Source organism: Cololabis saira, chromosome 1, assembly GCF_033807715.1.
Source record: "Cololabis saira isolate AMF1-May2022 chromosome 1, fColSai1.1, whole genome shotgun sequence".
In the NCBI taxonomy this organism is placed as follows: Eukaryota; Metazoa; Chordata; class Actinopteri; order Beloniformes; family Belonidae; genus Cololabis; species Cololabis saira.
This window is the reverse complement of record NC_084587.1, coordinates 35,289,114-35,313,460: the sequence shown is the minus strand read 5'-3', so window position 1 is coordinate 35,313,460 and position 24,347 is coordinate 35,289,114. Positions and strand designations below refer to the sequence as shown.

Below are 24,347 nucleotides of genomic sequence, written 5' to 3'. Positions count from 1 at the left end.
TGAACATGTTAATAAAAATAAATGAAAATAAGCACAAAAACGCAAAGCATCATTAACAGCATTCTAGCTTCCCTCCCAGTCCTACTTGTTGGATCAGCCGCCACAAAGCTGAAAATGCCAGCACCACCGACGGCTACTGAGGCTTTTCATCTTGCCCCAGTAGATTTTGGCTGTTGATGTGCTAGTGACTACCAGGTGGGCCGAATCCAACTGCCAGCCAGCAACCTGGGACCCATCACAGTTCACACACAGGCTGGCCAAGCCAATAAAGCTGTTATCTCTGATCTTCATTTTCATGCATGTTCAGAAAACACACACTCAACACAAAGCCATATGGAGAGTGAGGTATGCCAACAATAATGTATACTTGACAGAATCTGACGCAACTTATTCTGTTTATCTGCTTCTCCACTGATCTCATAGGGCATCCTCACACTTGTATGCAGGCAATGGCTTGGCGCCACAGTTTAAAATCATACGTAACATGATATGAATATTTTGCAGTTCCATGGTGTATAATGCTTTTAAAATTTAGCATAACAAAACATTTTTAAAATGACCCATGTTTCATTTCTGCATGCATTAAAACAGCACGCAGGGCCCTCCTCCTATAGGCATTCTCAGAGGAGAGTTATTAGCAGGGCCAGCTCGACACTAGGGGTGGGTAAAAATATAGAAAAATCGATGCTTCGCAATTATCCCCGCCCTGATTCAATATCGACTAAGCAAAGCCTCTGAATCGATTCACCTCCTGGCCAGTGGGGGGCGCCGTGCGCAACATTTTCTTATGAGTCGCGTTTTGTGGACGGTGGCTGCACGCAACAAAACAATAAAAAAGGGGAAAATCTTTCAGATCAGACGTTTGGACTCATTTTGAATTCCCATTTAAAGAAGGAACACGAGAAACAGACAAAAGGTAGGGTGGTGTGTAAAGCCCCTTCCACATAGAGCGCAAAGCGCAGACCGCCGGCGGCGACCCCATTCATTGTGTATGCTGCCACGGCGCAAGAGCGGACCGCTCTGCCGCCGAGCTCGGTGCCGTGCCTCCCTGCCCGAATTGAACATTTTTTAATTTCACCGTGCCGCGCTGTGACGACTCTGCGCCCTACCCAGCGGTGGGCACGGCGCAAACTGCGCTCTATGCATGTCGAAATGTCCAACTTTACAGCAGAAATAAACATTTACAGCCTAGTTCAAAGAACTGTTTTGATTTCTATTGTTTGATTTCACATCAGTGTGAACTCTGAGAGGGGGTGGATTTTTTTTTGTTACCGTGTCAGGGGGAATTTATACAAATCAATAAACTTTTAATATGATTGATTGGGGGCAGGGTGGCACAACAGGTAGTGCAGCCGTCTCACAGCAAGAAGGTCCTGGGTTCGATTCTCGCCAGGGACGCTGTGGGCGCTGAAATGCGTGTTAGTTCCCCCATGACTTCAGCGCCCACACCATGGGTGGGGTTGGCGAAAGGGCCTTTCTGTGTGGAGTTTGCATGTTCTCCCCGTGTTCCTTGGGTAGCTAATGTGAGCTATCCTCACAAAAACATGCAGCAGTCCTGGGCTACACATGCCCCTCTGGCCAACCGGGGTGCCAGATGGGGTGGGGAGGATCCGGCCGGAATAACGTGATCCTTCCACGCGCTACGTCCGGCCAGAGAAACCCCACCCTGTCTGGGGAAAAGATGCGGCCTGCTCACTCCTCAGGTTAAGGAGGAGACCCGAGCTCAGTGCAGGGCCCTCCCGGGGTTGGTAGAGGATGGCAATGCCCAGGACTGTCTAGATAGGAGCACTGGGTGATAAAATGGGGGGAAAAAAAATCGGGATAAAAATATTATAAAAAAAAAAAAAAAAAAAAAAAAATATGGATTGATTGACAGTTGGATAATAAAAATAACCATTATCACATTCTGAGCATTCAAGGCCATGTTACAAAGCTAAGAAAAGTAATTTGCAGTTTAAAACTAACCTAGTTTAGATTAAATGCGACAGCAATTTTGATTTCGCTAAAAAATTACATCTGATACGGGATATCCCACTGTAAAAAAAACAAACAAAAAAAAAACATTACTAATGCTTCATTCATTTTAGTATATGGTTGTTACTGATGGTGAGGACAAGAGACGATGGTGAGGAGCTAGGCGACACTTCCTAAAGGAAGCAAATATTCCTTCAAATAAAATTGAAAACAAGTATTTTAACATAAAAATAAAGTCTGGATTTGCTTAAGCGGTTACTGTACTATAACAATAATAAATGAGACAGTCCTGGTTTGAGAGGGGGATATTCTGGGTCTTCCTTACAAGAATCCACCATATGTATAAATTAAAACCAGGAGGTGCAAAAAGGAGACTTTCAACACGCACTCATTATTTTACTTTCAATGAGTTACCATAAATATGACCCAACAGAGGACTACACAAACATATTAACACCTGTATTTTCAATATGCAATGCAGGCCATTGATCTTCAATAAATATCTTACATGGAGGTGATATTGCTAACCGACTAACACCTGATTAGACATGTAGGTTCATGATTGTGAAAAGGGCGCTCTAGGTTTAAGTGGAATTGATATTTATTAGTTGAAAATAAACATTTAGTGGGTGAAAGTGTCTTGCTGGTTGTGTTTGAAAAACAAAAAAAGATGAAAGAAATATTATTCCTCTTTCTTTCTTTGGGAAAAAATAATCCCAAAACTAAATTACATAAAAATTCGTAGACTCTTTACACAATGGAGGTGAGGGGGATGGAGGAAGGGGCGTGTTGCTGGTGTAACATCACATGTGCAGTGTGACGCAGATGGGAGGCTTCCGTACCCTCTGTTCACTGTTGCCTGCCAGCTCGTCCTGCAGGTCCTTGGCCTTCAGCTCGAGCTTGGTCCTCTGCTTGATCTGCTCCTGGCGCTCTGCCGACAGCTGCTCTTTCTCTTCCTTCATAGCAGAGACCTTTGACTTCATCTCGCGCACAATGCGCTCCGTCTCCTACAGCAGGGAAGCCAAAATAAAGAAAGTGTGAAAACAACTTCCTTTCTCTGCAGTGATTACGGGAAGGTCCATTCATTTACAAGACCGCGTTGTGTCAGGAGTCAACAACATTAACCCTCTAAAAATATGTCCACACCTTTAAGTCTAATTTCTAGAAAAAACTTCTTGCTACAAATAAATGTAACAATGACAGACATAAGGTTAAATGTAAAGCTTCTTTTTAAATAATATCTAATTAACAGGCTATATTTGCATAGTTTCTTTGACCTAAATGTTCTCAAAGATATTATTCTGGTGAAGGTTTTAATACTTTGGTGTCCATAAATGGGCACCAGGATTTATTTTGATTTTTTTACCTCTACTTTGTCTCTGGCATCTTGTTGAGCGTCACGTAGCTGTCTGGATTTGTCTCCACAGGTCTCTCTCTTAGAGGACAACTGCAGAATACAAGCCAAACAAAATACAAGTCTTGGTATGGATGGTATATACAAAAAACAAAAAACCTTTGTATACACAAACTGATTATTTCACTTTTCCACATTCAAGTTAGAATCTTTCTGCATCTCAAAAGTTTGTTTGTTACCTCGTCCAGTTTGGCACGGGTCTCATTGAGCTCCTGGTTGTAAATAGTGTACTCAAGCGCTCTCCTCATCTTATCCCACTTCTGGTACTGAGCCAGCTCTTCCTTCTCATCTTCCAGAGTGTGCAGACGCTCCTCGATGTACTTCAGAAGCTCATTGATCTTCTCTCGCTTCCCCTCTGGGGAAACACAAAAAAGGTATTTTGAATTAAAAAAAAAAAGTCAAAACATTCACTAATTGCAAGATGATTTTAGGCTCGATGTACCTGCAAATTTGAATTTGCAGGTACATCTTGCTACCATCCCGTTGGACCTCATTACAAATGCCCAAAAGTCTTTGAGGCGATCAAATCACTGTATCCCTGTAGAGTCTCTGGGCGGTCATAACATGATGACAACAGAGTGGAGAGGTAATCTGGATGTAAAGTGTAGATTTTAAACTTACTTTTCTACACAACAAACTCTCCAAGCGTGGACTTCATCGCTCTGAATACTTCACCTTGTTCGTTTCTCTGATTTGTCGTAGCGCTAACCAACTGCAGTTTGATAAGCAAATGGATGCCTGTCAGATGCTAAATCTTTCTAGATGTTTCCGATGGGTCCGATCTGTCAGGCTAAGATGATTTCACTGTGGATGCCCTTTCCAGCTGAAAATGCATTGTTCTACAAATTTGCTATTATAATAATAACAACAACAACCGCTACATAAAACAATTGCTATAATATGATAGAATATTATACTGCATAATTATCCAAATCAAATGTGCTTTTGCTGTTATGAGATCATATCAGCTATCGTTCCAGGTTTCATTTCCAAATCTACCAAAGGAAAATTTTAAGTTAGAATGCTGTGAGCTGTCTACATACTTGTTTCTAGGATTATCAAACTTACTGAGACCATATTGATGAAAACATTTTACCAATAGAAAAGCAAATGCATAAGAAAAAAAAGATGCAGTTGATCTAATTCAGATAAATAATCCCTAACAATGTATAAAAAACGAAATGACTTGTGTTAAGATGCATTTACCTGTCTCTTTCATGAGAGAAATGCTCTCCTCCTTACGTTCATCATACACCCGTGTTCCTGCCACCTCTCTCAGAAGCTTCAGACGCTGGGAGTCAGGTGCTGTAGCCATTTGGTTAATCTACAAAAGTTGAAAAGTTGAAATCATGCAATAAACGGGGTAAAAATGGAATAAAGATGCCGTAAAGATTGTGTTAAACCCCTAAAGTTCTCCTTCCAGAAAAATTACATTTTACCAATATGACTAACTTGACTTAAGCCCTTTGCTCCTCTATATATGTAATAAATAACAAAATAAATTAAGAAATAAAATACTTTATTAAAACCAAAAGGAAAATGAATTGTTGCAGTAGTCATGATAACTAAACAAGTTAATTTAAACAGTTACTTAAAACAGCTGAAACTGTAAGGGATGATTTTGAAAATGAGACTGAAAGACAATCAAAACATTTCTTTGTGCCTTTCTTGAAAACTCCAATTCACAGGACACAACTAGTCATGATGGTGGCGGAGATGGGAAACCATCGTGCCACAAACAAGTGACGGGTTGGTGCAGACTCCTTTCTCACCTTCCCCTGCTTGACAATGTAGTACGGGTTGCTGCGAGAGAAACCGGCACTCTCCAGAAGGTTCATGACGTCATTCTTTCTGCAATAATAGCAAATGGATAACACAAGATCACTAATTTATCACTTTCTATGATTACAAGCATGTGGACAGTCCATCTTCAGAAATACTTACGTCACCATCTTTTTGTCCAAGAAGTACTGGTCCTTCTTTGCGCCAATGACACGTCGAAGAGAGACTTCCTCTTTGTCAATCTACAAAGAGATGAATTTGTCACCGGCCAACTTGAGAATACTACATAACAGCTGAATTGGCTGTGGTATTAATGGGCTGAGTACAGTTTAAAATCTTTACTGAGAATATATCTGTGTTGATTTAAACATCCAGTCATTATAAAACTGACATAATGGGCATTAGAAGCAGCGTGGGGCAGATTTTTGGAAACAAGAAAACAAAGGAAGGAGAAAAAAAACAAACAAGTGTCAGTGGATGTTGTTGCAACTCCAGAGAGGAGGAGGCATGAAGACCTGGAAGACTACGAAGAAGCTGAATTTGACCAAATACCGGTACATTGGTAACCATCTCAGTCACTGAACGTTTTTAACTTTTCAGGCAACCACTGACAGACAAAAAAAAAAATTATAATCACAAATACATCAGTAATGTCAGCCTTTTGTAAAATGCACATCCAATCCATTGAGATCCATCATCTTCCTGCTGACTGTGCTCATCACCCGGCACCTCATGGGGTCAGATTCAGCTTCATCGCAATCTTCCAGGTCTTCAAACCTCCACTAATGTTTTTTATTATCACAAGTATATTGATTTCAGAAATGTAAAACCTCTTATCTGCAAAATTATTTTATTTTTCATTCATTTTTTTTCCAAAATGGAAGGAAAAATCTCCACTTTGCAACTCATCATTACCTAGTGGCTCTTGTTAAGAGATAGAGTAATCTAGTCCAAAAACAGTCACATGTTTTAGCTATGCAAAAAAATATTGTTTAGGAAAAACTGTTTTTATTTGTTCTCCCAGGAGAGTGCATTTTTCCAGATAGGTGGTTTTGCATTTGGGCCATCAATATAATCAGTTTTGCTATAAAATGTCCTCAAAACTTCTCCTTGATTTTCTGAAAGCCACATTTATTGGTAAACTCTTCACCAACTCGTCTTTTCTAGGGTGAAATTGGAAAGGCCCAGGTCTGCAAACCCCCTGTACTGCACCGTCACGTGATGTTTTGCAGTACTCGGATTGACCGTGGTATCAAACACTTTGGGATTTTAGTAAAATAAATGGAATAGTACAAAAACCCAAAAGAACCCATAAAACACAGCTTCCCCTACTAAACAACTGAGTTGTTTAACAGAAACTCAGAGTTAGCGCTTTATTTAAGTTGTTACAAACACAAAAGTGGGCATCAATGTGTTTTTTTTTGTGTGTGTTTTTTTTTTTTTTTTTAAAGAAGTGCTTAAAGAAAACATAGGGTCTAATGTGTTTAACTTGTCTCCAGACTCCCCAGATACCAAGCTGACAGGACCTGATGACAACTGTGGGAAGCTATCCCGACCCACAGAACCCCCATGCCTCCTACAAGACCAAAAGGCTCCATTGTTTATATGCCATTATAAAAGGTCAGGGAGACGGGAGACGACTTTTAGTCCGACTGCTTTTCTGCCGACAGTCGGCTGTCGGGTTGGTGTGCCCCGGTCCTTAAACACTCCAGGGCAACATTAAGCACATGGTTATAATGTTATAGCTGACTGCTGTAGTTGTGGATGACTTATGCCAAACCCTCGAAGTAAAAAAAATAATTAAATAAATAAAAATTCACATAGACCTAATTCATACTAGTGGGATCAAGAGAAAAATATTCAATCCCTACCGGCAGCCGGTTGTCAGAGTTGTCAAATATAATCTCCACAAAAGCCGAAATGACACGAGGACCAGTTCCTTCCTAAAGGGGCACGAAGGAAAAAACACATTGAAGACGACGGTTAAAGGCGTACCTTAACTTAAAGGCTTACACTTGATATTTGCTATAACTTACATGGAGAAGCGCCAGCCTCTGTTCAGGTCGCAGGTGGCTGAATTCATCACTGAGCACAAACTGGATGGCTGTGAAAAAGAAATAGTCACAGTTTTAGATGACCAAAAAAAGAAAAAAAAACACACAAAAATGTTTAGCTACAGTATGGTAAAATACAGTTCACATACCATAGAAAAAGTTACTCTTCCCTGATCCATTTCGTCCCACTGAAATGATATAAGAATTAGAGGGGCAACAAAAAAAACAAAAAAAAAAAAAAAACGGTGAGATGAGGCACAAATCTTGGTATGACGATTTCTTTTTTTCTGTTAGTAATCATGCTCAGCTAGCTCATCTACAGATATTAATAATAAAGGTTCAGGGTTAGATGGTCAAGTACTCACCAATGACATTGTGTTTCGGGCTGAAAGGGTCAACTACAGTTTGATCCCTGTAACTTCTGAACCCCTGGATGATGACCTGCACAAGAGACCATGGTGACACAAATCAAAACAGTTTCCCACATAACTAGAGTTGCCAACCGTCCCTTGAAAAACAGAATCGTCCCGTATTTCTAAACTAAAATACGCGTGCCGTATTGAGCTGAAAAGGGACGCACTTTGTCCCGTATTACTGTGAGTCAAAAAATAGTAATGCCAATGGAAATGGCATTGAGCTGTTGAGTTCATAAGTTATTTTTTTCTGTTTTACTACAACTGTAGCCTACAGTCATGGCCTTTGAGGCACAAATATGTTTACAAGTTTTCTACAGACTTTCTGTTTGCACTTTTGTTATTGCACTAAAAATGTGAACTATTACAGAATGGATGTTCTGCTTTCTTTCTATTGTTTTATATTAATTTATACAATTTTAAGTTAAGCAGGACAGGTTTCTGTTTGAGAAAGATACTTATTTTATTCAGTTCATTTTGTATTAAAGTGAATTGCTGGATAATTTGTTTTCCATGTGTTCATGGCATTCAAAAATATGCATCTAATTCAATTCAGGTTAGAGTCAAATAGTTAAAAAATCGTTTCACTCACAAAAAAAGGGGCTAGAAAATTTCACCACGCCGGGAAGGTTGAAGGCAACCGGGCGATGAGGTGTCGCTTATTTATTTTACAGGGAGTTGGCAACCCTACACATAACTAACCACATCCACCTGGCTTAAAAACACAGAGGAGGGTCTGAGTGAAAATCCTCAAACCTTTTAATGGCAGTAAGAAAAGTTAAGGCTGTAGCTGGTGCATGAAAGGCTGCAGCAAACCATCTCATACTTGGCCTCGACTAACAACTGCTTTCATCCAGGGTGTTACCGGCTACAACACAACCTACACGTAGTCCAGGGACCAGAGCCCAAAATTTCACTTGTCAGTACCACAGGTGACAAAACTTATAATTTTTGAAAATATCTATGTCTGTAGATGATATTTTGGTATGATAACCCTTCCTGAGTGGCAGCTGTATCATAGTTATCAGCTCATGAAGTTACCACCCCCTTCAGAAAATTACATTTTAGATGCTGGTGCATATCCTGGTTTAGACTCGTGTACAGGATAGTGTTAGGAATGGGCGATATTTTATCGTTCACGATAAACAGTCAAAAAAATTCCCCACGGTAAGAATTTGTCATCTCGCGGTAAAAACGATAAATTCCCGTTGATGATGTTTTTGTGTAAAGCTGATTTATGGTTCTGCGTTAAATCCACGCACAACGTACGTGAAGGAAGGAAGGAAGGAAGATATGAGCCTGAAAGAAAGAAAGAAAGAAAGAAAGAAAGAAAGAAAGAAAGAAAGAAAGAAAGAAAGAAAGAAAGAAAGAAAGAAAGAAAGAAAGAAAGAAAGAAAGAAAGAAAGAAAGAAAGAAAGAAAGAAAGAAAGAAATCTTCCCGTTGATGAGGTTTTTGTGTAACAAACATGGCGGATCTGAGTCATTCCAGTTTTGCAGTACAGGTAAACTAATTTAATGGGTTTTTATCAATTCAATTTAATTGGTGTAGTTCAGTAGCATTTAGTATCTTTTAGAGCAGTGTTTTGGGGGCTCCAAAGACTGAATGTGGTGATAGATTTATAGTTACAAAGGTGGAGTTGAATTGGGATTTTTTTTATCGTCATTTTTATCGTTATCGGGATAAATGCCAGAAATTATCGTGATACATTTTTTAGTCCATACCGCCCATCCCTAGTCAGTGTTTCACAATATTGTCTTTGGTATCATTTTGAAGGGGACCTTTTAAGCATTCATTCAAGCTAAAATGTGAATCTTTCTGACCAACATAGAGGTCACTGCAGCTCTTTAAACTATACACAACACACATTTTTCTCCTAAATAATATACTATCCTTTATCCCTGTGTCATCTAGGAACAACAGAGACACAAAATACAAAAACTGGAATACTCACAGGACCATAAGGACTCAGGACATGTATAATATGCCCACACATCTTAGCTTGAATGAATGGTATCATTTTAAAGGGGACCTTTTAAGCAAAAACAATATTATGAAACATTGACAGATATCCTGTACATGAGTCTAAACCAGGATATGCAGCAGCATCTAAAAGGTAATTTTCTGAACTTCATGAGCTGATAACTATGATACAACTGCCACTCAGGAAGGGTATTATCATACCAAAATATCATCTATAGACATAGATATTTTCAATCATAAGCAAGTTTTGTCACCTTGAGTGGTACTGATATCTGGTCTGGCTCATGGACTAAGGCTGGACACATATCCATCACTACTTACACTTCATATACTCAAATGTGCAAACAAACGAAGCCAAGATAAGGTTGATTTATGGTTCCGCGTTACACCAACGCAGACCCTACGCCGCACGGTACGCGTCCTACGCCGTAGACTACGCCGTCGATTTAACGCGGAACCATAATTCAGCCTTTACCCGGGCAACGTTAGCTTAGCAACTTGACAGGGGGACATGCAACTAAAGATTCAACCAAATAGCACCAACTACTTGACTTGTGCGTACTTTGCAGCGACTTTGCTCTATTGTGCAACGCAGGGGTGGGTGTAATGTAGTGTTTAGCGTGGCCGCGGAGCAGCAGCGGAGCTACATGCTGCTGCTGCTGCAGGCCGGCCAGACGCGGCCGCCGCCGGCTTACCTGCTTGATATACATGGCTGCTGCCTAAGCCCGGCGTCTGCTCGGCGGAACCCGGAGATAAAAATCCCCCTCCACAAAACCAGAGAAGCCAGGAATTCAACTACACGAATTTAAGAATAAACTATTGCATTCAAAAATTAATGAAATGCTGCGAGCCAAACAGAGAATAACATGGAAAATGGCGGCGGGGGCGGGATGAAGTGGGTGATACCATTCTGTGAGAACGGGGCTGGAGTAATACAGTAAGAAATAAAGATAATACAATAATCTGAGTGTGATTACAAAAAACGGTAACTACAGAAATATATAGATTATAATATGGTACATATTAATTGTGTATTTCTATATAAAAATGAGTTTAACCTGTGTTTATTTGATCGACTCCTCTACCTGCACAGTTGGTATATTCCGTGTGCTCTCGTCTGGGCGCCAAAGACGGTTCAGTTGTTGTAAAGGCGTTTGTACAAATAAAATGATTGATTTTTTTAATTTAATTTTTGTACATGTAAAAAAAAAACAACACTTCAAGAAAAGTTTAAGAAAACAATACAACAAAACAGAGAATGTCCTCCTTTAGCACTTGATAACCTGATAATACATGTGCAAAAAAAGTTTAAAAAAATGATTATTATAATATATAATATAATTATAATAATTAAATAAAATAAATAATAATACAAAAATAAAGAAATACAGCTAGACGTTCTACACTTACGCACTTTTCAGTCTCTTGGAAATATGTACTTTATTTAATTTGAATATCTCTGATTTAAATAATTGTTCTTGGGGTTCGTGGTTATAAAAAATAAAAAAAATGTTTTCAAAAACTTGTCAAGGTGCCTTCCTGAGTAGTTTAGATCGATGCCCATCCAATGGAAGGAACTATTTAAAAAGGGGATTATTATTATTATTATTATTATTATTATTATTATTATTATTATTATTATTATAGCAAATTGATTCATCTACATTTTCAAGATGAAATAAAGGTTTGATAAAATAATTTAAAAAAGGTCCAAGAGTAATAAAAAAATGTTATTGATTCTATCTATCTATCTATCTATCTATCTATCTATCTATCTATCTATCTATCTATCTATCTATCTATCTATCTATCTATCTATCTATCTATCTATCTATCTATCTATCTATCTATCTATCTATCTATCTATCTATCTATACATACATACATATGTAGACACACACACACACACACACACACACACACACACACACACACACACACACACACACACACACACACACACACACACACACACACTCCTATATGCATGCACACGGATAACAATACACATAAATCCTATGTACACATGTTTGAAAATAATTTTTTTTTAAAGATAAAAAAACAACCTACTAACAGAATGTGTGCACAATGCTATGAAAGATGTAATTTCAATATTAAGGACAAAAAACAATATGAGATACCTAACGGAGCAAAAATTATTAGTCTAACTGTAAAGTCAATGGCAGATGCAAGTCATTGTCACAGTTATGAGATGAGATAGTCGTGAATAAAAGTAAGTCAATAAATATTCACGAGTCTAATAATTAATTATGTGACAGTTTAAAATGTAAAACACAAACTTATTAGTTTAGAGATTTAAGAACAAAATTACTTTAATCTTAATTTGTCCATGTTTTCCAGATTGTAACAGAGCTCCTTGACCCTTCAAGCAGAAACCTGGAAACTGTGGATAAAAGCGGCTGAAATTAGTTTCCTCTGCAGGGTTTCCGGGCTGTCCCTGAGAAATAGGGTGAGAAGCTCAGTAAGCCACGAGGGACAGTAAAGCCGCTGCTGCTCCGCACCAAGAGGAGGTGGCTGTATTCTGTTTTGTACTTGCAAGGCGACAACTGACATGTAATTCATGTAATTGTGGTTGTGATGCTGCTATTGTTTCTAGGACTGCGATGCCTGGACTGTGTCTCCTGACCATGATTTCTGAAGACAATGTGGACTCTCCAGACTCGCAGCATTTACAGGCTTCAGGTACTGCAATCATTTTGATGGATGACCTTTGAAAAATCTTCCAAATGCCATGTGGCTTCTTTTTGAACGTATTTATACGCTGAACTTGGAGTACCCTCAACAAGTGAAGATTTTTCAACTTTATTCAGAGTGCTTCTGTCACTTGGACATGAACCCTTAGACCCAAAATACAATTACTTTGTGACATATTGGCCACAGTGAGACATGGAGACAAATAAACTGAATATATACTGTATATACGTTTATATATATATATATATATATATATATATGCCTACAGTATTATCCAATATCAGTAGGAGAGCTGATATAAAATATACTTTTATAATTGGACAAAACACTGATTTTAAACAAACTATTATGTAAATTAATCTTTTGCAAACCACTCTCAGTAGGAGAGCTGATGGCCTCTGCTTGCACCCAACCGGCAAAAAAGCACTTAGATGTCATGACAAAAGACGCAAGAGCTGAATCTGAGGCCATGAACTCGAATGCCTCTTCAAACCTTGTTATAAACTAATTGTATAGATACAAAGATACAATTACCTCGGTTCGTCTGCAAGGACACTTTTTCAAACTATTGTGGAGTGACATTTTTTATTTCTTGTCAGAAGCTAGTTACTCGTTACTTATAGCTTAAAGTGCCAACATTATTTGTCATTTTGCTGCAAACACATATTTTATTCTCACTCAAAACTACTTCAATTCACATCGTTTGGTCTCTGACAAAAGATTATATGCCTTATCATCTAGACCTACAGGGTTGTTTGAACACAATGTTCCCTTAACATGAGTATTTTACCGAGATATGTTCACCTTTGCTTGTTTTCTGTGCTCTGTCACAGATGAAAGTCATTTAATGTGTGACTAAATCAGGCCAGTGAACTTGTTCAGCTGAATTGAATCAGTGAGACCCACTTTAAGTTTATGTTTCAACGTATTTTGCCCTGATAGGAAGAACTTATTTCTTGAAAAACAATCATTTAAAAGTTGTGAATTCAGTTACATGAAAAAAGTGCGCCTGCAGTATTATTCAATGTCTCACTTGTCTCATTTACCATCCATACCAAAAATAAATCCTACAGTGATGATGATTTAATCAGTTTCCCCTCTGGGATTAATAAAGTAGTTTGAATTGAATTGAATTGAATTGAATGACAACTTTTTTAGTGGTGAAAACATTTATTAAACACAACTCAATTTCCACATTATTGAAAAAAACAGACCATAATTTTCAAATAAATTAGGTTCAAATGCCTAACTGTAATTGTAATAGGCAAATAAATCACAATATCAACCTAAGGCATGTATATTGCAAGTTATTACTGTGCTCTGTTATTTATCACTGCAGTTCAGAAGACAGGAAAAAGCAGAGTCCGTAGCCATCGCTCCAATCAGCCTCAAGTCCTTTTATTTCGGTAAATACTCTTTGCAATTCTTGCCTCTGTTGCTGATCTCCCGTCTATCTGCTCAGCTGGTTTCAACACCAGGCACACAGATAATTGATTTCTTTTTTTTTTTATTTTCAAGTAAGACTACAAGCAGTCAGTCTATTTTAAGGCAGTGCAGTTATAGGGCTCAGTTTGAACTGGTGGTGGACCGGGCTCTGCAGACAAGAGGTAGGGATGGTGAACACGGATGGCTCAAAGTTTTTGGTGTTATAGGTGGTGGCGAAGTCATTGGCGAAAAATGAGGCGGACTCTGGGACACAGGGAGTGGCAGGTTCAGGCGTGCTAGCGTGAACCGGGGCATTGGACAAGACTTCAGACTCAAACTGCAGCAGTTGGCCCATGAAGCTGAAGTTCGGCGAAACGACCGTTCGCCGCAGCTTGATGATGTCGAAGGCTTCGTCCAGCCGCAGCTGCTGCGTCCTCATGATGTAAGCCATGCAGATGGTCGGTGAGCGTGAGATGCCTGCTTCGCAGTGTACCAGGACCTTCCCTCCTGATTGCTTTACATGATCTGGGAGGAGAAGAGAGGGACATCTCTGTGTTAAGAATCTGTGTTGGTTTTCTTCATTTTGATCATTAGTAAACGTTCTACACAGCAGTTTGTATACCATTAATTGTTACAATGCAAAAAGGGGAGTGTAGTAGTGCTATATCAAGTTATATTTTATTTTTTTCATTTTCATTAATTTGCACATCTTTGTCTTAATATTTGAAAGTTATATCATTTAAAATGAAAGATAGGGGATTTTTGAATAGTAAATAAACACTAATGTTGTAATCATTGCTCCTGAATTTCTCACCCTTCTCGGTGATGTATATAAAGACAGTTCTGAGGCTCGTGTTAGTCGCAAAGCACAGCTGCTCCTGAGAGCCTAGTGTTCCTCCTGCACTGCTGTGGTGGCGGTGGGGTGAGGGGGTTGTGGGGGGATTGCATGCAGCCGTCGTGTTTATAAACACGTGCGTTCTAATTTGAGGGAGCTACACTCCTGCACGTTTTTAAAGCATGTTCTAACGCCTGCATACAAGTCTGCTTTCCCTCGTCTCTAAATGTGCCCCTTGAAACGTTCAGGAATTCACTGATACTTGGAGTTATTGCAACCCCCCCCCCCCCCCCCCCCCCCCTCCACATGCCCATATTTCTGCCCGACCTATACTTTCAGGAACAACGTTCCACTGGCTACTGTAGGAACCCAAGCGAGTGTCACAAAAAACATCAACATCAAGAGCCATTTCTTTCTGCTCCCGGGAGCCACTGCAGGGGCAATGACTAATTTCTGACAACGCTGATCCTTGACAACGCATGTCAATGAATCATGAATGTCAATCTGATAGAGCAACAACAGTCGAGGATGTTTTTAATGTCCACCCTTTGGCTGGTGTTGACATTGTGTTTCAATGGCTGTTTCCACCCAGGATGTCAATAAAATGCATCATCTCCACCTCAGCCATGTATCAGTCACGCTCCTGATTGGTCGATTGATTTTTAATTGATGTCCAGCAGTGGTGACTGTTTTTTTATGACTGCATCACTTGCCATGATGGCTCAATTTTGGAGGCTTCTCTGAATGTAGGCTAAACCCACTTCCGAAGCAATTTGCTGCTTTATGTAACAGTGGGGCTTAAGCAGAGAACACATCCCCAAACAATACACAATACCAACAATAGCTGCCACCCCATACAGGTCAGCCAAGCTGCTTGTGGCTGAGCTTTGTCCTTGGGTATGCATGGCTATAAATATCCAACAGCGTATTGTGTATATCTGTGCTGCTGCTGCACTTCTCGCTCTTCTCCCACATGCTGTCTTTTCCTCTATCACCCATTATGCTTCCCTGCTGGCCTCAGATCCATCAGTGATTCCCACCTCCCAGGGACAAGCCAACTTGCTCTCTTATTGCATATTAGTCAAAAAGCATTTATGCTACCTAACATCATAAATAACCACATGTGACAGTCAGCGCCCAAACTCTTCCACCCCGGCCATTGCTAAACACAGACAGCTCACCCAGTTTTCACACCGACTGACCACACCCGGGAGAGTGTGATTTGGCTGGGAGGTGATGAGGGCATGAGAGGATTTTTTTCCCAAGCTAAATTGGACGGGGGAGGAACAGCGGAGGGGGTGAAATCGGAAGGGAACGAAGGAAGTAAACAAATCCTGACTGACATAAATCTGGCTGGATATGTTGGTGGGGGATTGTAGGCTGGTTGATCACGTTAAACTGATTACCGCTGGCTTTTTTTATAGCTTTCTATTTGTGAATGGGAGCAGGCGAATGGCTGTGATAAAAGCAGCCTTATTTGGAAACTCTTGGAAAAAAAATGAATAAGCGCACCCATGTATAGAGGTCTGTCTAACTTGGCCGGGGTATTTTTAAGACCCGAATGAGGTTGCATTATAAATATACAACAGCTAAAGATGATATTCTTCCAGGAAAAGACTGGAATTGATGGTGAAGCCCTGACTTGCTGTGTTGAGCTGTCAAGCTATTTTAAGTGTTAAGCTTGGTGAATCAGCTATTCTATGTGAAAACACAACATGAAAAAAAAAAATTATCTTGACACACCACTTTGAATGGCGAGTTAGAAGTTTTATAGAAAGCAGACCCTCTCACTCACCTATAAACTCTATGGCCTCCTGAAAGTGTGAACTGATGTCGGCCATGTGGTTGTCCTCCACCGGGATCCACTTGTAGTCATAGTGGCCCTTGGCCGGCTGCATGTCTCTGCGGGACACGTTGAGCAAGGCTGTGATGTGAAGGTCACTGAGATAGTCCTGTCTAGAGGCGTGGTAGGCACTACCGAGGTAGAGGAAAGGCAGGATCTCTACAGGTTTACCCTGGGATGAGAAGATAAAAACAGAAATGTGAGTCAAGCGTATCAGGATTAGAAAAACACACAACCTTTCTGACATGACATAACCCCTGACTGGCAGCCTTGATGCATCTGCTTTTACCCATCTACCCATGCGATAAAAAGGGTGCCATCGAAGCACCCGACAGCGGAACCATTATGCTCATTTGCGGACCATAATGCACAAGAAGGCGAAGAAATGGATACTAGGGATGGGCGGTATGGACTAAAAAATGTTTCACGATAATTTCTGGCATTTATCCCGATAACGATAAAAATGACAATAAAAAAATACCATTTCAACTCCACCTTTGTAACTATAAATCTATAACCACATTCAGTCTTTGGAGCCTCCAAAACACTGCTCTAAAAGAATACTAAATGCTACTAAACTACTCTTTCTTTCTGGCTAATTTCTTTCTTTCTGGCTAATTTCTTTCTTTCTTTCTTTCTTTCTTTCTTTCTTTCTTTCTTTCTTTCTTTCTTTCTTTCTTTCTTTCTTTCTTTCTTTCTTTCTTTCTTTCTTTCTTTCTTTCTTTCTTTCTTTCTTTCTTTCTTTCTTTCTTTCTTTCTTTCTGGCTCATTTCTATTTCTTTCTTTCTGGCTCATTTCTATTTCTTTCTTTCTTTCTTTCTTTCTTTCTGGCTCATTTCTATTTCTTTCTTTTTTTCTGGCTCATTTCTATTTCTTTCTTTCTTTCTTTCTTTCTTTCTTTCTTTCTTTCTTTCTTTCTTTCTTTCTTTCTTTCTTTCTTTCTTTCTTTCTTTCTGGCTCATTTCTATTTCTTTCTTTTTTTCTGGCTCATTTCTATTTCTTTCTTTCTTTCTTTCTTTCTTTCTTTCTTTCTTTCTTTCTTTCTTTCTTTCTTTCATTCTGGCTCATTTCTTCCTTCCTTCCGTCATCAACGGGAATTTATCGTTTTTACCACGAGATGACAAATTCTTACCGTGGGGAATTTTTTTGACGGTATATCGTGAACGGTAAAATATCGCCCATTCCTAATGGATACCCTCTTTATTTAAGCCATCTACAACAATAACCCACAATGCACCGGCCACAGACATAAATGCACTCTCAGATCTAAAACTGCCTCTTGCTTTCTTTTTAGACAAGGAAAAGGTCAGACATGAAAGAGTTGTTTTCTTCTCTAAGGGGTGTCCTGATATGATCTGGGCATCAATGAATGGTGGCTCACATTGTGTACCAAATATAAAAATGGAAAAAAAGAAAATGGCCCAAAGAAGGTCAGATACATATGATGTAACCAATAGTGAGATGGTTTGGAGTGTGTGTGTGTGTGTGTGTGTGTGTATCCTAAATAAAGCCTGGGGCTGGGTGTTCTGCAGCTGCATGAGGCAGGTGAAGGGTGCTGCTTTGTGAGAGGTGTTTCCATACCTGATCATAATCTGGTTTGCGGTGAGAAAGCTTCTCGCTGTTGCTGCTGACTCTTTTCTCGGTTTCAGTTCCGCTCTGGTCGATGGTTTTCACCTCAGTGCAAAGTTCAGGGTATTGAGAGTGGAAGCTCTGGTATCCCCCTGAGATAACCGGGAGAGAGGGAGAAAAATCCCACATAGAACATGAATACACACTTTAAGAAGCTTATCTCCACCTCCACCCACTATAGCACAGTCATCTTGTGAAATGCATGGCAGCGTTCATGAAAAAGTCTTATCACCGAATTACAGCCTTTATTAACCTGATTATGGACACGTAATTAATTACAAGAGCCCGCACGGAGAGAGCGGTAATCCGTTTAGCCAACATCCTGAGGACGGAGACGTGACAGACGGAGATGGGTGCGTTTCAGTACATTATCACACAACCCCCGAGGAAATGATTTGGTTAAAAAACAAAGATTTGAAAGGGGGGAGTGGGTTTCCGTTCATTTTTTAAATCAAATAATGATATTTTTTTATCAACGAGAGTCGTTGCACCACTAATTTGCCTGCGTTACTCCAGCACTGAGTCATCCGCTCCGCTGACGCACGGAAAGAAATTTATGTCTCTGAGAAATGAGGGAGAATGTCGGCTGCTCCCAATAAGATCTTGGATGCTCAAACAATAGAGCTATCAGGCCATCTAGAAACAAACCTTTGAGAGTTTTGTTCCCCTATAGTGAAAGAAAATATCTCCCTCCATCACATTCAGCTACAAATATGGTGCATGAACTCTTGACTCATTTTTCTTCTTCCTTTTACTCTGGCCCTCAATTTTCAGACCGGATGGAAACATATGAAAATGATTGAATTTCAATTTGACTCTGGATAAAGACTTTCTTAAACCAAATTCATGAATACATATGGAAAAAAAAAGGTGAATGGTTAACGACACGGTGTTGTTTCTACCTAAATATGTCGAGTGAGTTGCCTGCCAGAATTTTCAGATTATGAAGCTCAAGAATGAGATCAAGTCATATTTAGGCAGAAACAACTTTTCATTAACTGTATTTGGCCTTCAATCAATTTTTGGCAGGTGAAAATGCCTATTTTGTGTTGTAATTGTCCTTTAAAAGAGTTAAACGCAATCCTGTGAGCTCTAGTGTTTATATTATAAAGCTCAAGAATGAGATCAAATCATATTTAGGTAGAAACAACTCATTAACTGTAGCCTATTTGGCCTTCAATCAACTTTTGTCAGGTAAAAAGACCCATTTTCAGGGGAGAAATCAGATTCTGGCAGGCAATCACTTTTTGGCACGACGACACACTACACAAAAAATACGTTTAATTCTCAGAAGCTCTCACCTTTCAGGAAACAAATGCTTGTCCCGCTCGCGACATGCGAGAGGGTGTTTATTACTATTTGTGCTACACTGTCCTTTTTCAGCTTTTGCCAGTGGGACGTCCGGTCATCGAGGGCCACGATGGCCGATATGCTCCCCTCCCTGAGGCGGTACAGGGCTCTCTCATCCGGGATGACGAACTGCAGAGGCACCGGGCCCCCTCGACATCTCCGGACCACCAGCGAGTTCAGATTGACATTGACAGAGCCTTTGATATTGGAGTCAGTGAATGAAAAATAAGGTCGGCAATCCACAATAAGGCAGCTCCCGCACTCCTTCCTGATGATTTTCTTCAGACGCCGGCAGTCAATGCTGGAGACCTTCATTTTCACTGTTTAGGAGTTAATATTATTGCAGAAAGAATTAAAGTCCGTGTCTCCTAAAAGCGTGCGAGCGAAGAGCCCCGTGCGCGTCTGTGTCTACATTTCCTCCAAGGGGATTCCGGTCCATCAGTTTTAAGTGAATGGGACCTCCGGCGCGGCGCGTCACGAACCATATATGGACATCGATGACGTGAGCGCTCAGGAAAAACCCGCCCACGTCTATGACGCGGCCGCGGCTCCGCCCATCGGCCTCGGTAAACAAGACACACTACAGCCTGATTCATGGTTCTGCGTTAAATCGATGTACGGCACGGTGCGCGTCGCCGCGTATCCTACGCCGTAGGCTCTGCGTTGGTGTAACGCGGAACCATAAATCAGCCTCACTGCGGTGGCTTTGATTCAGCCATTACTCACCCTGCAGTTTCACCTGTCTTTTCGTCTACAGGTTCCTCTTCATATTTAGAAGATGTAGCTGGCATTTACGCCGCACAATGCCCACATTTCCAAAGGACTGATATATATCCATTTAAAAGAGTAAAAAAACAAACATACAAAAAAACAACCTGAATCTGGTCTATAATAAATAGAAACATATGTAAATCTGAATTACAAAAAAAAGGTTTATATTATTATTGTTATATTATTATTATTATTAGTAGTATTATTAGTATCAAAGTAGTCGTATCATTATTAGTGTCATCGTTATTGTCAGTCATTAAAGGTGATTTTAATGTCAAGGTCTTATGAATAATCTTCCATGAAGTGTTCAGTTGTGTGGGAAGTTTCAGGAAGAGATCAGATAAAGTAGCTGACAAGAGCAAGCTGCAACTTCCGCTCAGGGCCATGTATAGCTCAAAGAACCAGCCTGTCATATCCCTCCAACGTCCCTCAGCCTCTAAGTCTAATCCCACTGAATGAGAATTAACAGGTTTAAACATCGTACTGCATGCGCTCACATGATGTGGAATCAGTCCTGACGGAAAGTTCAGCACTTTGTCTGGGTTTAATTGCAATGGGATCTAAAGATGTAGGCTACGTGTGAAACCTTTGTGAATTTACCTCACAGTTTATCCGACAAGAAATATTTATAGGTACATTGATGCACATGTTTTAAACATAGTTTTTTCATGAGTGGAAACTGAGAAGGCGAGGAGGGTGATCTGCAGTCTCCTGAAGGGGAGTATTGGTGTGTTTGTTTGCTACAAGACAATAAGGAGTAATCATCTGTATTTTTCTAACCCTAGATATGTATTTTAAGGCACGTATTTACAGTATCATAACTAACTCTTAACTTTAATCATACACAAATGAGAGGAATGTCAAAAAGTGAAAGGCCCTTGGAAAAGCCTTGACTTAGTGTCAGATGGATGCTGAGCTCAAGTTTTCTGGCATGGAGTTTGTTGTTGCACAAGCAATGCAGTATGCAATATGTAGGGCATACTGGTCCGGTATTAGAGTATAGCATGTCTCTGTAAACCAGATTACACTAATGCACGAGTGGAAGCTAGTTACTACTGTGTCTGGTTTCTTTTTGCATAATGGGATGTGGTATCCTAGGCAGACTGGTCAGTTGCACACCGTACATTTTTCTGGAACGATGATACCATCCAGGAATTTTGAGTTTATTACAGATTATGCAATTGTTTATCCTGCATTTTGCAAAATCAGTGCATAGGGCCTATTAATGTCATAGTTCTTAAATTGTCCATATAATGACATGCAGGAAGATGTTGCATGTTAATGTCAGCACATAGTGAGAAAGGTTAGAGATTTTAAAAATGCATATGATGAATTAGAGATATGTTATGGTGATGTAGTGACATAGTTACACATAAACTGTGTATATGTATACATACAGTATATATATATATATATATATATATATATATATATATATATATATATATATATATATATATATATATATATATATATATATATACAGGGGTATTTTAATAGGCATCAGAATGCTAAAAATGATATAACTAATTGGTTTTAGCCAAGCCAAAAATAACCTACGTATTATAAAGCCTTTGAGAGACCGTGTGGGCAAACAAACCCAACAATTCGGTGTTGCATCATGTTGTGTCTGCGGCGCAAATGCACATGAACGATAACAAGCGAAACAAGGGGAGAGGAAGAGAAAGAGAATATGGATTGACAGTGAGACAGGCATAGTGACACATCCAGGGACAGACTCAGATGGACAGAAAATAACCCCCCCCCACCCGCCCACACAAACACACACACGCACAAAACAACAACAACACAATAGACAGTGCTCTCTCTCGTTATCGTGATGTCTCATTCAGCTGTGCAGAGGCTCTGCCTTTAGTGCTGAGCATTGCCTATCAATGAAAGAATGGGATGCAAGGATAAGAGGTGAGGTATGAGATGGATGGCAGTAGAGGATTAGAGGTGACAGCAGGCAGTGTGCCATATGGTCTGGTCTAATCTGGATTTGTGACATCATGGTTCTTGAAGGGGAGGCCCACCATCCATTTCCGAGCCCTCACTGCATTATGGGGGTTTGTTATTGTCAGCCGTAAATAACAACAGTGGACTCAGGTGAGCCACATAAACAAAATGTGTGCTGGACTGGCTTTTTTACTTAAGCCTGTCACTCTCCATTAGTCCCTTGTTTTGCCCTCTCCCTCTCTCTCTCTGCCCCTCTGTTGCTTTGTCCCTCTCCCTGACACATGAATGGTCTGTACCAGCACGTACTGTGTCGCCGTAACAGGATTGCTTCAGTGCATCAGCCGCCCGGGGATATGCAGGCAGTCAGAGTTCTGCAGGTCGCCTTCTACGACTCCATTGTGTCAGCTGTGACTGCCTGACGCAGTTGTTAATCCGTAACATGTCGTGTGATGTCATTGGGTCACGACTGCAACGGGTCAATTTTTTAAATCTTTTTTTATTGTGATGCACAAGGTTATATTGATCGGTTAAAACGTGAAAAACACTCAGCTTTTTATTTTTGAAACCAGCCATGATGAAAGGAGTACTGAGAAACACGATCTCCTCACAAAGCACACACCATTACCATCCCACTCCCTGAGGGATGAAGGGGAGGAGGGAGATTTCTTGAGCTGAACAACCTCACTTGTGATGAAAACATAATATTCACCTCAAAAGATTGGTCACGTCTTCCCTTCGCTGTCCACATGACATAGATGTGTATTATTGGCACACAGAATGAAAAGAAAAACTGATATTTGTACCTGGTGGCAATCAGGTGATCCATTCTCCATACCCACAGGGATGTGCTGGAGCTTATGCAAACCCCACACAGAAAGACTCCTGCACATGTTTGTAAAACTCACTCCTTCCAAGAAATTCTCTTATGGTTGTGCTGTTTTGTGTCCTATTGACTGGCCTAGGTTTTTTTTTTTTTAGTTTAGTTTAGTTTATTTTCGGTCATGACACACAAAAAAATAAATAAAAAACCAAGAATAAAACTGACAACAAGAAAACGTTCAATTGTTCAAAGAAAACATAACAAAAAAGTTTCCAGTATACAAATAAACAAATAACATCTAGACCGAAAAAGGGGTAGGCTGAAGCAAAGCTTATTATTTGCCTACCCTCAAAAAGATTAATTAAATTAATAAAATAAAAGCAAAAAGTAAGAGAAAGACTGCCCGTAAAACAAATTGCCTCTGTAGGGATAACAAACATTCCTCAAAAAATAAAAGATTTTTAAAATAAAGGTGCAGTCTACATGTTACCTTCATCCTTAAAAAATCAAAGCAAATCACCAATTAAATAAATAAATACCCAAATCAACATCAAGCCACTCATTAATTTAATATAAGGAAATCATCCTTCTTTTCAATGTTTTTTTAAATAAAGTTAAAGTTCTACATAATTTCAAATCTATATCTAATTTATTCCATACATCCACCGCTAGGTAAAACAAGATGCTGTGTCTCAAAAGAATCACTCTCTCTTTTATGCTTTGTAAGATTATTTGTTGACAGAATACTGTTTTTGTGCTGGTTTTAGCACCTTTTTCGCCAGACAATGACTGTCGGCCAGGCTGGATTTGTACGGTATGTTACTTCGGCAAGTCACTTCCTGCTGAGAATGTCCCTCTTTTCCATGTGACTTATAAAAAGAACTCGCACACAATAGGTCGCCTTCGCTGGGACATGCAGCCCAGCTCACCCTTCCTCCTCGCTCAGCTCCGCAGGTGCTTCCTGGTTTGTGGACAGCGGCTCCAGATGCTGATGCTGTTTCCCGACGAGGCCCGCATTACTCACCTCTCCTCAGCTGACCACTGAGCACAGCAGGTTGGAATTCCACCCAGACATCGCAGTGTCTCGCAAAAGGAGCGTAAGTCCAGAACAATAAATAATAGTTTACAGCTCTTTTGTTGAAATGACCTCAAGCCTGTTTTTGGACATAGCGCTCACAAAGATAAACCAAAGATCATCACAATGAACCGATAAGTCGACAGTTTGATCTGAAGCCTGAGAAGAGCGTGAGCTTCTCGACATTCATTACTGACGAAAAGAAAAATCACTGCACACAAATGTCTGAACTTTGGTCGAAGAATACATATTTGTGAGGCTGTGTTTAGCAAACAAGAATAAATAATTTAAGGAGTCCATGTCAAAA

The 24,347-nt window shown here is 39.9% G+C and overlaps 2 protein-coding genes across 2 annotated transcripts in view; both read right to left on the bottom strand.

Annotated features, from left to right (window-relative positions):
- smc3 (structural maintenance of chromosomes 3) overlaps window positions 1-10,496 on the bottom strand; it is a 36,461-nt gene extending 25,965 nt beyond the window's left edge. The window contains exons 1-11 of the mRNA XM_061721413.1: window positions 10,314-10,496; window positions 7,590-7,665; window positions 7,374-7,412; window positions 7,207-7,274; window positions 7,042-7,113; window positions 5,333-5,412; window positions 5,161-5,239; window positions 4,595-4,712; window positions 3,568-3,743; window positions 3,341-3,421; window positions 2,817-2,981 (exon numbers count right to left, since the gene is read on the bottom strand). Of these exons, the coding sequence (XP_061577397.1) occupies window positions 2,817-2,981; window positions 3,341-3,421; window positions 3,568-3,743; window positions 4,595-4,712; window positions 5,161-5,239; window positions 5,333-5,412; window positions 7,042-7,113; window positions 7,207-7,274; window positions 7,374-7,412; window positions 7,590-7,665; window positions 10,314-10,328 (969 nt within the window). The 5' untranslated portion in view covers window positions 10,329-10,496. The remainder of the gene's footprint in view (window positions 1-2,816; window positions 2,982-3,340; window positions 3,422-3,567; window positions 3,744-4,594; window positions 4,713-5,160; window positions 5,240-5,332; window positions 5,413-7,041; window positions 7,114-7,206; window positions 7,275-7,373; window positions 7,413-7,589; window positions 7,666-10,313) is intronic.
- Window positions 10,497-13,483: 2,987 nt separating this feature from the next.
- Window positions 13,484-19,848, bottom strand: dusp5 (dual specificity phosphatase 5). The gene is made up of 4 exons (XM_061721567.1): window positions 19,367-19,848; window positions 18,018-18,157; window positions 16,389-16,608; window positions 13,484-14,283 (listed from the first exon to the last, which is right to left on the bottom strand). The coding sequence occupies exons 1-4, from the start codon at window positions 19,728-19,730 to the stop codon at window positions 13,877-13,879; spliced, it is 1,131 nt and encodes a 376-aa protein (XP_061577551.1). The 5' UTR covers window positions 19,731-19,848; the 3' UTR covers window positions 13,484-13,876.
- Between the last annotated feature and the right edge of the window lie 4,499 nt (window positions 19,849-24,347).

What these genes read in the sequence shown, in the direction of transcription:
- dusp5 (XM_061721567.1), bottom strand. Translation starts at nt 19,730, where the DNA reads ATGAAGGTCTCCAGCATTGACTGCCGGCGTCTGAAGAAAATCATCAGG. An exon ending in AAGCATTTGTTTCCTGAAAG is followed by an intron (nt 18,158 to 19,366) that starts GTGAGAGCTTCT and finishes CGGTTATCTCAG; the next exon opens with GGGGATACCAGAGCTTCCAC. An exon ending in GCAAACCAGATTATGATCAG is followed by an intron (nt 16,609 to 18,017) that starts GTATGGAAACAC and finishes TTCTCATCCCAG; the next exon opens with GGTAAACCTGTAGAGATCCT.